This window comes from Neltuma alba, unplaced genomic scaffold (assembly GCF_004799145.2).
Source record: "Neltuma alba isolate B1F8T4 unplaced genomic scaffold, ASM479914v2 tig00013831_pilon, whole genome shotgun sequence".
In the NCBI taxonomy this organism is placed as follows: Eukaryota; Viridiplantae; Streptophyta; class Magnoliopsida; order Fabales; family Fabaceae; genus Neltuma; species Neltuma alba.
Genome location: NW_021637932.1, coordinates 1 through 13,647, shown reverse-complemented (window position 1 = coordinate 13,647; position 13,647 = coordinate 1). Strand labels below are relative to the sequence as shown.

The following is a 13,647-nucleotide window of genomic DNA, read 5'->3' as shown; positions in this document are numbered from 1 at the left end:
GGAGACATGCATGTGATTAAAGCAGGGTTTAATGGCGAAGGACGGTATACTTTGGGTTTATGAGTGGTGGGGCCTTGATCAGTAATCACAGAGATTGTCAGAAGAATTATCATGTTATGTATTTGGTTTTAAGGCCTCATTGTTTTGCCGGACGTCGCTTTTTAAGTGCTTTAGAAGCATAGCATCAGAAACACATCGGAAATGGCATATGGCAGGGGCTCAATTTAGCAGAAGCAAGCAACATGATTTATGGGTACGCACCAGGAATTTGGTCGACTAGTACATGGTCCTTGCTCCACATCTTGGTCTCCTTCTTAATTAGTCTTACTTTCTAAATAACCCTTTTCTCACTTTTAGGCCACCATACCCACAATAGGACTGGCATACACTTGTTTACTCTTCTCTGCACTTAGTGTTATGAGGTTATTTATTGGCCCGCGGATAAAACCTGTAGTTATGCACTAACAACGCAGTAACACATTGGTCAAGAATAAAAACATCATCTCGTGCTTCTTACACGAATCATGAGGACTTGATTCTTTGTTACCCCTCAATAACCTTCATTTTCTGTATAAAACCCGACATATTTCTGTGTACTCAAAAGCAAGGCTCTGGATCCAAGAGGAAATAAATTTCAGTCACAAGGAAGCAATGGTTTTAGTTTAAACATGAGCATTGTTGGCACGGAAAAAAAAGAAAAAAGACACGAATGTTATCAACTTATCATGGTCGATATTGCTTGAAAACTTTCGCCTTTTTTTTTTTTTTTTCTCTTTTGAAAAGGGTGGTGCTCAACGTTGCTAGGAAGAAGAAAGGAGAAAAGTCAGAAAACCAGTGACTAAGCATACACACAACTGAAATAGGAAAACGTATCCAAGCAGGAAAATGTGAAGGCAGAGGTCGAGTTGCCCATCAGGTCAATGAAGTGGGCCTCTGCTGGCAACGGCTCGAGAGGGACAATAATAATAACAAAGATTATTATTCTTTTGTTTTATTACCTAAACCTTTGTCTAAGACTCCGGAGCACGCCTATCGCCCACAGTCCCTCTGTATCACTTGAGATAAAAAAATTTTTTAGATAAAAACAAAATCATAATTTTAAAAATATTTTTACGATATACAAAATAAATAAGTAAAAAAATTTGTCTCGATTTACAAAAATGTATTTTTTAAAAACGCTTTTGGATCAATCCAAATAACCCCTAATCCTATAGCTATAACCTGTCCTTTTAATTTTGTTTCATAACAAATTTCCAACTCCATATTGATATGTATATATTGATTGACAAAGAAATATGGGTTATGAAAAGTAAGTTAACGAAATGGGGGACTTTATTCGGTGGTCCCCTGATTTGGCTGCCTTTACGGTTTTACCATGGTAATGGACGAACAGAATTGTTAGAAGCGTTTTACCCTCCCTCCCCCCACTACCTCAGCCTTTGTCCACTAGCGCCAAATATACTCGTTACCCCTCAACTTAGCGCATCACCCCCACCGTAACGTAGCCGTCGTTGCTTTCGCCATACTTCAATTGGCTGTCAAGCAATTCCTGAGACACACCACAATTCCACCGGCTTGACCGCCATTGATTCACCGCTTTTTATAATCAAATTTCCCTCCCAACATTTTCTCTCTCTCGCTCTCTCCCTCCCTCTCCCATTCTCATTTCACTCTCTTCAGGTCTATTTGCCTCCTGTTCCTCCCGCTGCTGCCTAATCAAGCTAATTCTCTGGTTTAACGTTATAATGCTTGAAAATTGGTAAATTAATCAACGTAACTGAGCATTTCGGTTACTCCAGAAATTGATTTCGGATCATCATCGATTGGTTCAACTTCCACCTGATGGAGCAAACTACAGGAGGTTTCACTGGATTCAATCTCTCTGCTGCTGGTGAACGCGATCAGGCAACACTTGAATCCATTCAATTCAACGAGGAAATCGAGCGAATCATAGCCCCAGCCCCAGAAAACATTAGCTCGTTCACTGCACTTCTCGGACTACCACCAGCGCAGGCCAAGGAGATCCTCCATTCGCCCAACTGCGACGGAGTCACCGCCGCGGCTTTCCCCACCTACGGGGAACAACCCTTGTGCCATATCAACGATCAGAAACCCCACATACTTCACTCTTCCAGTGGCACTTCAACACTCCCTTCTAACAGTGCTTTGATCGAGCGCGTTGCCAAGTTTTCCGTGTTTGCCGAAGAGAACTCGCCACCGGAGGAGCCCAACTTGGTCCCGCTTAGTACAGGAGCAAATTTAAACAGAGTGAAGCATGAAACCCCGGAAACCGATTCAAATCCTAAGCCAACCTCTGTTATCCCTTCTAACCCCTCGATTGAGCACAAGAACGAAAGGGCCGCAAAGAGGAAGGAACGAGAGAAGAAGGTACTTGGAAACATAATTGCAACCAACCAATAACTAGGGTTTCTGCTTTCGATGATCTGGTGCTTAAAACATGGAATAATGACCAAATATATAAAATACAGGATAAAGAGTCCTCGAAGAAGAGTAAAAGCGTCGTCGACGAAACATCCGGAGACCGTGATAAACTTCCATACGTCCATGTTCGAGCTCGTCGCGGCCAAGCTACAGACAGCCATAGCTTAGCAGAAAGGGTAACCTGCTAACCACTAATCAATGTTTAGTTACAAAAGCTTTGTTTAATTAATTATGATTTTAATTGACAATTGTGTAGGCCAGGAGAGAGAAAATCAATGCTCGCATGAAGCTTTTACAAGAGCTGGTCCCCGGCTGCAGTAAGGTAGGCGTGATATGTGCCTGGGTAGCTATAATTAATTTATCATGATTTTATTGGCATATCGCAATTTTATTTGAGTAAGATAGATTTCTTCATTTTTTTTTTTTTTTTTTTGTGAAACTTCATATTAAGTTTTAATTTCTATTTTTTACAATTAATAGAAAATTGTTAAAAAAATAATGCTTCATTGATGTCCAAACAAAGTTTTTTTTTTTTTTCGAAAGGAAATAAGCGAGGAAACTAGCTGCATTATATGATATCTATCTTTCAGTTGGCAAAAAAAATATGATATCTACCAACCCAAGCCTGGTATATTTCTTGTGTATAAAATATTGACATGTGTTATTTTGTATCTTATTACCATTGATTGGAATTGGAAATCATATATTTTCTGGATCGAATAGAATAAAAAATCATAAGTAAGAATGAGTGAAAAGGGGCAATTTTTTTATTATTTTTAAATAGTAACTTAATTGTTAAAATCAAATCGACAAATTCACCGTAAGCTTTTCTACTATGGTTATTGTGATGTGATTACTTTTTTTCCCTAAAAAAAAAAAAAAGTGGTTGCTTTTATATCAAGAAAAGTAACGGATGCCCCGAGCAAAAGGGGAAAAAAAATCACCATGGCCAGTTACAAAAAGGAATGAAGATGCATATAGAAAAAATGTGGATATCAGCATATAGGAAAAATGCATACAAGATTATATTATTTTTAAATTATAATTAATATTTTTTATTTATTAAAACTTGTATATGGAACCCATATGTAATTCCGATAAAAAAAAATCTATTATTCAAGCAAGTAAAATATGTAAATAAATAAGTTTTAGGACCAAATAGCATATTTACTCTTACATTTTCATGCCTGTACCTTTTTTCTTCATTGAAATATTTGTCTTTTTTGCGTTGCATCTTTATATTGAAATTGTTTTCATTGGCAAGAGCGGATCATAATCATCCAACCACATAATTATCACAAGAAAAACTATATAGCCTATATAATTAGTGCGGTTGGCACGGATCGTCCATTAACCGGGACAAAACGGTACCCTCAAACAGTCATTCCTTCGGAGCCTTCTTAATATAGGACAAAAAATATACGTCATGTGTGTGCTGGATTTTGGTCTTCTCTCTTCTTGTCAGTTTTTAATCTCTAGCTTCATGGCTTGTTGAAGAGACAAAAGGACGGACAGTGCTTCCATAACTGGGAGACACGTCACGTAGAATAGGTATGTTGAAAACGAGTGTCCTGGGGCTCTCCACGGGAGTAAAATTTTAATCTATGCTGTGACGGTGATGGTATCACCATCCTTTCGAGTTGGTAGGCATATTAAACAGGATGACTAAATAGGTCGATAAATAAATGCATTTGTGGGGATGGGTGCGCTTGACAGCGATGCAAGAAAATTTCCCACGTACCTGTTCTGATGGTGCTGCTGTTTTAATTATTCTCGTTTGCGGATCTTTCTCGATCAAGGGAAAAAATCTGCTCTAAACTGTTATCTGCTTGAAAACCGTTTTCCTTAGAACAATTTTCCATTACTCTTGCATAAATTGGCCAGTTACATAAATAAACTGGAATTTTCTTATGTTGAGTTGAGTAACCTAAATTTGTTGGACACTCTGAGCTAGCAGATAATTGTTTAAGATTTTCTCCATATAGCTGCTCTCTAAGGCCACGCGTTATCTGACACGACAGTCTCCACAGATTTCAGGAACAGCATTGGTTCTGGATGAAATCATCAACCATGTTCAATCTCTTCAACGCCAAGTGGAGGTTAGACTTTCACATCCCAGACATTTAATGATTGGTTTAAATTCATCAAAAGGCCACAGTTGCTAGTGCGGTTCTCGATATAAATATGATGTGGCTTACTAATTTGTAAAAGAGGCCCTGTTCATTTGTCATGTTTTATGGTAATAATATCTTGTTAAATTCGTTTTCCTTAGCATATCAATTGCAAATTAAATTGAAACACAATACAGTTATATTTCAGTTATCTTTCACCAACTCGTACTTTTTCTGATTGAATTGAGCTCTGGCTTCAGTTCTTGTCAATGAAACTGGCAGCAGTTAACCCAAGAATCGATCTTGATCTTGACAGCATATTGGCTACGGAAGTAAGTAATTTGAAATTGATCCCATATCTGAATTTCCATTTTCTTTCATGAATTCACAGCTATGTGTAAGCTATGTATCCGTTTGTGGCTTTGGAGCACGCTGAACTCTTTGGTTTTGAATGCATATTTGAGAGATGCTAGATAACATCTCTTTCTCATCACTCAGGCCTGCTGGTATTGGTGCCATCCACAAATAATATCTTGTTAAATTCGTTTTCCTTAGCATATCAATTGCAAATTAAATTGAAACACAATACAGTTATATTTCAGTTATCTTTCACCAACTCGTACTTTTTCTGATTGAATTGAGCTCTGGCTTCAGTTCTTGTCAATGAAACTGGCAGCAGTTAACCCAAGAATCGATCTTGATCTTGACAGCATATTGGCTACGGAAGTAAGTAATTTGAAATTGATCCCATATCTGAATTTCCGTTTTCTTTCATGAATTCACAGCTATGTGTAAGCTATGTATCCGTTTGTGGCTTTGGAGCACGCTGAACTCTTTGGTTTTGAATGCATATTTGAGGGATGCTAGATAACATCTCTTTCTCATCACTCAGGCCTGCTGGTATTGGTGCCATCCACAAATAAACTTTCGAAGTTTAAAATTGACAGATTGGGAAACAGAATCATGTGATCCTGATATGAGTGGACTAGATTTCTTTCTGAGATGTTCCTTTTTCAAGTGCTCAACTTTATGCATTCACTAGTCAGTGATCAGTAAAAGTGTTACTATGCCCCTCTTTGAATGCATCTATCTATCTATTTTATATATCCTTGCCCAAATACTTAGTGAACTTGAACATGAGGACTGTGGAAGGCGTGATTTCTAGTCAGTCATGACATTCTGTCAGACATACCAGTTAAAAAATAGTAGAAATAAGCAGGGCAGATCGATAAACACAATGCTATTGATTGCCTAAATCTGTCCTGATTTCAAATGCATTGGCAAATTTTTTGTTAAATTGAAGTCCCTGCTCCTCGATCTTGAATTAGCGAAGGGATTTGTACGTGGAGTTGAGAGTAAGTGTTTGATATCCTCCCTTGCTACTTGTAGGGTGCATCTCGAGCAGACTGCAACTTTCCCGACATGGTTACACCTCCAGTGTGGCAGGAAGTTCTAGTCAATGGAAACAGACAGCAATATCAACATCAGTGGCAATTCGATGCATTTAACCAACCAATTTGGGGGGAGGGAGGAAGAGAACCGTAATTTCATGACCCCAGAAAGCTCTCTTTTGAGTTATGACTCGTTGGCAAATTCAGGTATGTCAAGAGTTAAACTACTACTGCATATGCCTCCTGCCGGAAGACAAGTTCTGCGCTACTTTTTTGAACTGCAGTCTGCCATGGTTCTTGGTCTCATTGGCCTGGGATTCAGTAGATAATCATATAAAGCATTAAAAACAAGAGGAGATGTAGTTATTCACAAGTTGTGAATAATGTGTCTCATTTTATATTCTTTGCAAATATACAGAGCTCTCTCTAGTTGGGGTTGAAATTGTCTTTACTGAAATCAAAGAGGATCCTTAGAAATGCGCTGTGGATAACCTTTTTAATTAATAATCTGAATGGTATAATGCTGGACTGAAATAAATCTGCAAACGCCAAATATTAACTTACAGAGGTATTCATTTTAACGAAGCATGTAAGAATAGGCTGGAGAAGGTAGATATGAAACTAAAATCAAGTTTGATTAAATTGCGATGCAGCACCTCTGCACTCAAATCATTTGAAGATGGAGCTGTGAAGCAAGCAGCTGGCAGTTGCAGTAGTAGTGTATATATGAAGAATAGTATTAGCAGCAATTAAGTAGAGAATTTAGCAGCCTCAACATTGAGCTGGGTTTCCCTGTCTTCTATTTGCCAGTCAGGTGGCAACCTGGATTTTCCTCGACGACAGAGGAGCAAGAGTTGGTGATCTATTCTTATTCTTATGTTAAAAGATATAGTATTCCTATGTATACCTAACTACAGTTTGCGTTTTTTTTTTTGGTTTGGGGGGTGGGGGGTGGGTTTCATTCAGTCAAATAGTTTTCATTTATGAGCGGATGATTGATTCAGGTTGTAAAATGTCACTTAATTATCAAGGGAGTTTGTTGCAACGTGAACTTTGATGACTACTTATTCGAAAGGTTGCCCGAACAACCTATTCTAATTTTTAGCCTTTCCTGTTTCCTTTACGATGTGCATACGCTCTCTCTGTCATTGGATCGTGACCTAGTTAATTTTCTTTGGAGGACTGCGTTTCGTTGGTTGTAATAAGGATCCCCGTAATTACAAGCACAAATACAAAGCAATATGCCATGTCAAGTGTAGTTACTTGGTGAAGTCCGAGTACGCGGCGAAATCAGAAACTGGAACACTGTCATAATTGGGAAGTGACTGATAAGGAGGTGACGAATCCTGCATTGCATGAGAATTAATTATCTATTTGCCAGCGATGGTTACAAATCTGTTTCAATATATATATATATATATATATATATATATTTTATAGTCAAATCAAAAGAAGAATGAATCATGAAATCAACTGTTGAGGAGAAATAAAGAAAATGAGCGGACATGGTTGATGACCAAGCATATTGTTTGGCTATTTGAAGAATTGAAGGACGTCTCAAACCAAAGTTACGTGAAGTGAATTAGCAATATATTTTGAGCATTACTTCAGCCATTTCAACTTAATTAGTTAGGTGGATGAATATTTGGTTATATTCAGCAAATTTTTGTGCCAAGAAATATCTATGAGGAATTTTATTGTCTCGTCAAACTAAAGTCATCTTTGAATGAAGGGTTATTATTACGTACCTTAAATGAAAAAAGGTTGCAAATATCAATATTTAATCTCTCTCTTCGAAAGAGAAGAACAATACCAATTTAATCATCAGTTCTGCAGAAATTGTACCAGTAGATCTGATCCTACGTCCAGCAGAGCCTGGTACCTGGATCCAATAATGTTGCTCGTTTATATCACCTCCGGTCCTAATTATAATTAGGACTGAAATTAATATTCTGTTTAGCCTTACGTTTCTGTTGCCATAAATACCCACTGCAGAGATTAAAAGTTGGTTATTTTTACCCTCCGTGGTTTAATTCGTCTCACAGTAGTCCATTACGGTTGATGTGATCAAGGTCATATATTTTTAGGTTTAGTTTTAGATATAGTTAAACCCCCCCCCCTCAACTATATATACTGAAAAATTATATGTATGCAGAGTATAATGGCAAAACGTACGTTTAAATTTAGCATTACATTCAAAACAGTGTTACGCTCAAGATGGATCTGTTGATTTACAGCACTATATTATATTTAAACTGAAGTCGGCGAGCTAGCTAGTTTAATTACCTACCATCTTATAACTTCGAATTGTATCTCACCCAAGGTCAAAAAAAGAAAGAAAGAATTGTATCTCAACCAGATAGTTTTTTAAATAGCAGACCAGTGATAGCAATTTTTTTTTTTTAATATAGCATGGCAATTAATTTTGCCAACGAATGGTATAGAGATATTAACTGAGGTTGATAATTACTTATTTCTAATTAAAAGTCATAAATTTTGAGAATCATCTAATCCAAATAAATAAGATATCATAGAAATATACTCTAGTTTATTTAACTTTACCTAATATTTCTTTGACAAAAAAAAAAAACCTTACCTAATATTTCAATCTGAAAGTCTTATAGTAGTATTAAATTAGATGACTAAAATTGCATTCTTTATTAGCCAATTTTTTAAACCAGAAGAAATTAAAGCACTCTTACTAGACATACACAGAGGGATACTTCTGTTTATTTTAACCACCCTACATTATACTATTTCTCGTTTTAATTATAAGAGTTAGTTGATTAATTTGAAAAAATTAATAAAATAAGTTATAAGTTAGCTATTTATAATAAATATGTGTTATCTTTTCTAAAATATCCTTACTAATTAAGTGTATTGGCTAGAATTACTATTATTAGGAGGATTATCTTGAGAAAAAAAAGTATAAATATGAGAGACAAAATAAACTAAGATTTTATATTTAGAACCAAAATAAAAATCAAACAAGATTTTATATTAAGAACTGGAGGTAGTATTTCAAGTTTCCAAGGCATCAGTATTTACAAAAAAGAAAAACATAATATTAGGGTGACTTATTATGAAGCTCATTCATTTAGTGGTCTGGTTGATCCCACCAGCAGGTTCTTGAGGCTCCTCCTCAGCGAAAATCCAGTCGATATCCGCCATAGAATCAAGACCTTTCTCAAACTCATTCAATGAATCACTTGCGCTCAGCAAATGGTCCATTAGAGATTCACCATACACTTCATTCCATAGAGATTCTGTATTGTCTTCCACCTCTATAGGAAACTCCGAAAACCCATCTGGTCGGAATCTCATCGGGTCATTACTATCCCCATACACAAACGTTTCGCTATTCGCCACCGTCTGGTTTTGTTCTCCGAATGGATCGCCAATCGGAACTCCAAACTCATTCACTGAATCAGCAACTTCCCAAGAGACAACAGGGTCAGTGTTCACGAGGTGAGGGTTCATCAGATGATACTGTTCTAAGAAGTTGGTCGAAGGTGGGTCTGGATTGTTGTCAGTGATGCGCGAAAGAATCTCATCCGCTGTGCATTTCTTGATCAACTTGGAAGCACCCTTTCCGATTGGAATCTTAGTACTTTTAAGAATGCTTTCGATATCATAAGATTGCCGGTCGAAATTTAAGTTTGTGGCGGCGGTCGGGCCCTTCAGTCTTATTGTCGCTATATCAAATGCTCTGGCCGCCTCCTCCTCCGAATCTGGTTACGTAGACCCAGAAAATGCCAACACTTAAATCATACACACATGTATAAAGGAATTCACATGTAGGTTACAGAACTTGAATCCATTTATGAACTCACCAAATGTGCCCACGTAAAGGCCTCGTAGGTTTTTGCCTTTACCTACCCTGGCTTGCCATCGATTCTGCTCTGGGATCCTATTTCAGGAATATGTGTGTGTGTGTCCTATGATAAATATATATATGTATATATATTGGAGAGAATTAAAGAGAAGGCGAATATGGGAGACTTGAGAGTTTTGAAATGCAAACCTGTAGACTCCACGATAAACTGAGAGGCCCTTACTAGCCATCCTCTTCATCCTATCATCATTACTCATCCTGAGTAGGACGGCGTCAAGTTTGGGATTTAATTAATACAATATTATTATCAAAAGGCTCAAGCTAGCTTCAATCTCCAGACAATTGATGGATTTCAAACTAATACATATGTTGTCTTTCTTTGATGATTGACCGAAAACTTACTTTCTAATAGCAGCAATGCACTCCTCTCTGCTCATATCCTTCATTTCTAGGAGCTCTTTCCCGTACGTACTAGGCTGCAACAGCGTGTGTGTGTTAGTCGTCATGAAACATATGGAAGCTAGCTAATTTCAATTGATATTCGATCACGAAGATTTGTCAATCACATACAGGAAAATTTGTACGAGCGGAATTGCCCCAGATTTTGATGGCAAACAAGTCGCGCGCTTTTGCTGCGTCTATTTCATTCTCGAACCCACCTGCCCCAATAAAAACAAAAACGTGAAGGTTTTCTTATCTCAAAGTGTCCCACGCTGTGTTAAAACAATATATTATCTCCGGTCCTAATTATAAGATCTCGTTTGTAATATACAAAAGAGGTCTTATAAATAGGACCGGAGGTAGTATATAGAAACTTGACTAATTGGTTTCGTATCCTCGTTATTTCACTAAGCTGGATGTTATATATACTGAAGAAGAAATTACGTACCCAGATACACTGTAGCTGCTTGATATCAGATACTCGAAAGGCAAGCAAACATACATGGAAGGGTTACGTTAGCAAGTTCATTCAAGAGAAAATAATTATATTGAAGAATACGTGAAGAGCCTAATAGCTGTATTTTACATATGAAGAGCCTAGCTAATTGTAATATTTAGGTGCAGTAATAATAGTTCATTCGTACCTGCAGATTTCCTTTTGTCTCCTGGTTTAAGAACGCTGCTGTCCCATATAAATGCTTCATAACGACCTGCTTGCCTATATGTGCGTGTCCAGAATATGGTTTTATACCTTTCAGTTATGCTGTAAACTGGACAAAATTTGGAACGTGCATGAACATGAATCAAGAGAATAAGTTATATCGGACCTGCTAACTCCCAGGTACTCAGAAGTTTTACGTTGATTATTACTTCGACCACGCTTTTCATTCCTATTGTTATTATTATTTTCTTCGCTCCCGTTGCTGTAATAATAGGAAAAACTAGAATATTAATATATAACTAACAAGTAACAGAATAAACAAGACATAAATTAAATACATACAACAGTTCAGTAGTTCATAAGCTGTAAGATATAATAACCTGCGAGTTTGTTTTCTTTTGTCGTCATTCCTTTGATTTGGAGGGGGCTGATCAGAAAACATTGGCTGGCTGGTGAAGTTACTGTGGCTGAAGCAGCCCTCAGAAGAGGAAGCTGTCGCAGTGTAGAACGAGAAACCTGTGGCGAATGGATTATTTGATTCCATGTATATATATCTGCTCATCAAATATTGAATCATCAGGATATATGATCCAAATTTGTCCAGGATTTAACAGACGGATTACAAGGCTAGAACTTGTTCAATGTAATTTTGTTTACTATATACATACATATATATATATATGCACTTGTTTCATTTAAATTTTTCCTGTAATCATGACAACATCAATGCTTTATTGATGAGATTACTGGATGTTAATTATTATTTTCCCATTTCAAATGTGTATATGGAGAAGCCTTGAAATTTAAAATCTTCCTCACATTTCAATTTATATATTGCCCTATCAGTCACTACTTAATTACATGTTAAAAAAGAGGCTAATATAATCTTTGGTCCGTGAAGTTTGCCCTCATTTTAGTTTAGTCCATCAAGTTTCAAACCATAGGTTTTAGTCTTTCAAAGAGCAAAATGGTTCAAGTTTTTGTTAAATTATAGAATTAATGTTATAAATAAATAAAAAACTTGAGGACCAAAATCTATGATTTAAAACTTAAAAGATCAAAATTTGTATGAACCCTAAAAAAAATTATTCAAAACATCCCGGTGTCATTAATAGTGTATTACTATTATTCATGTATTATTTTAAAAATTATATTTATGACAATAACTTTATAATCTAGTCGCATTTTACTATGTTCGGGTTTAGTCCCACATGTTACTTCTTATAATAAAAAAAAATGTGTGTATATATTTTGATGCTAGCACGTATAAAATATCCACGCTTATTAATTTAAAATTTTGATTTTGATCAATTTGTGCGAGAAACTTAATTATAAATATCATGTTAATCATCAGAATTTAGTTTAGACTGATGAATTAATTGGACCTTCCCCGGCCCCCATAACTAGTCAAATGAGGCGGAGTCCAATTAATTTATCCACCGCTCGGCCTCATCAAGGTTGATCTTCTGCTGTGAGTAGATCTTTCACTCCCTCATGCGTGGAACTGGCTAATTATTTGTACTGAGACATAGGGAGAGATCTTGAAGGAAAAAGAAGAATTCATTTTATCAGCCAGTTGGAAAAAAAGTTAAAATGGATCCTTCGGTTTACCTAAGATTTGTTTAATTTGGGGGCACAGATCAAGGCAAGATCAGTGGATCGATGTTAATTTGAAACCCAGAATCGATGATCTGGAATTTCCCTGATTAAACAAACTGGCAATTAAGTCAAATTCAGTCACCAAACAACGAATGGAAGGAAGATTAAAGGAGGAACAAAATAAAACTGATGTTTCAATTACCTGTGGGGATTCTTAACTTTACCTTTTCTGCGATTCTGTCTGGAGATGGTTAGAGAGAAACTCTTGAATCTGAGGAAATCTGTGTGTCTAATAAGTGTTTTATTCACTGATTGATCTATGTGCAGGGTAGCTAGAGAGGGTCTTAAAGATTAAAAAAGAGTACTAATTAAATCCATCACCTTTTTTGTTTTGCATTATTTCACTGAACCTTTGGCTGAGAGCAATGTGTAAGCTGATCACCCCATGCAATGAATGTTACTTCTGCCTTTCCTCACACAACAAACTGTAAATAAACTACTAAAAAAAATTACTATATGCTCTTTTTTAACTAAAAAAAAAACAAACACTAATTGATTAGCAACGGAGTTTTCATGGTTAATTAATAAGGTTTTGTTGTTGTAAAATCCTAACACACTAGTATTTTTTAAATATCCTTTTTTAATGTGCCCCGACCCGAGTACCCAAACAAATTACTAGCTATTATAATCTACTCCATTAATTGAGAGGAATTAAAACTTAAAAAACATTAACTAACTATTTAATTGACATTTGGATGACTATGCGTGTTTCTGTAATGATTTAGGTGGAAGAATTTTTGCAAGTTACGCAGGATAAAAAGAAAGAAAGGGATTATGTTATTTAACCCAACGATCCACACCGTCCAGGGTGGGTTGAGATTTTTTAAAATGCATTGTGAATATTGATTAAACACTTGCAAGTTCAAGACTCACGGACGAGGTATTTAATTTTAGACTCATAATTGAGATTCTTATTTACAACTATTTGAATAGATTTTTGCACCTTATTTTTCAGAAATGTTTTGAAAAGTAGCATTACTTAATCTTTTAAGACTTAAATGTTTTTTTTTTTTACACTTTCACTTGGATTAGGGCTGGTGAGGACTTAAAGTGAGACTCAGGTGTATTTACATACAGTGGTTGGAGAGAATAAGCTTCCTCCCGTTA

The 13,647-nt window shown here is 36.3% G+C and overlaps 1 protein-coding gene and 1 pseudogene across 1 annotated transcript; one reads left to right on the top strand and one right to left on the bottom strand.

Moving 5' to 3' along the window:
• The first annotated feature begins 1,429 nt into the window (after window positions 1-1,429).
• LOC114739264 (transcription factor bHLH48-like) lies at window positions 1,430-7,011 on the top strand (annotated as a pseudogene).
• A 2,026-nt stretch (window positions 7,012-9,037) lies between these two features.
• LOC114739263 (AP2-like ethylene-responsive transcription factor AIL6) lies at window positions 9,038-11,425 on the bottom strand. The gene is made up of 8 exons (XM_028927310.1): window positions 11,262-11,425; window positions 11,048-11,143; window positions 10,865-10,938; window positions 10,350-10,438; window positions 10,182-10,255; window positions 9,969-10,037; window positions 9,778-9,854; window positions 9,038-9,675 (listed from the first exon to the last, which is right to left on the bottom strand). Exons 1-8 carry the CDS (start codon window positions 11,423-11,425, stop codon window positions 9,038-9,040), a joined length of 1,281 nt encoding a protein of 426 aa, XP_028783143.1.
• Window positions 11,426-13,647: the final 2,222 nt, after the last annotated feature.

What these genes read in the sequence shown, in the direction of transcription:
- LOC114739263 (XM_028927310.1), bottom strand. Translation starts at nt 11,425, where the DNA reads ATGGAATCAAATAATCCATTCGCCACAGGTTTCTCGTTCTACACTGCG. An exon ending in TGCATTGCTGCTATTAGAAA is followed by an intron (nt 10,038 to 10,181) that starts GTAAGTTTTCGG and finishes CGTCCTACTCAG; the next exon opens with GATGAGTAATGATGATAGGA. An exon ending in CCTTTACGTGGGCACATTTG is followed by an intron (nt 9,676 to 9,777) that starts GTGAGTTCATAA and finishes CTACGTAACCAG; the next exon opens with ATTCGGAGGAGGAGGCGGCC.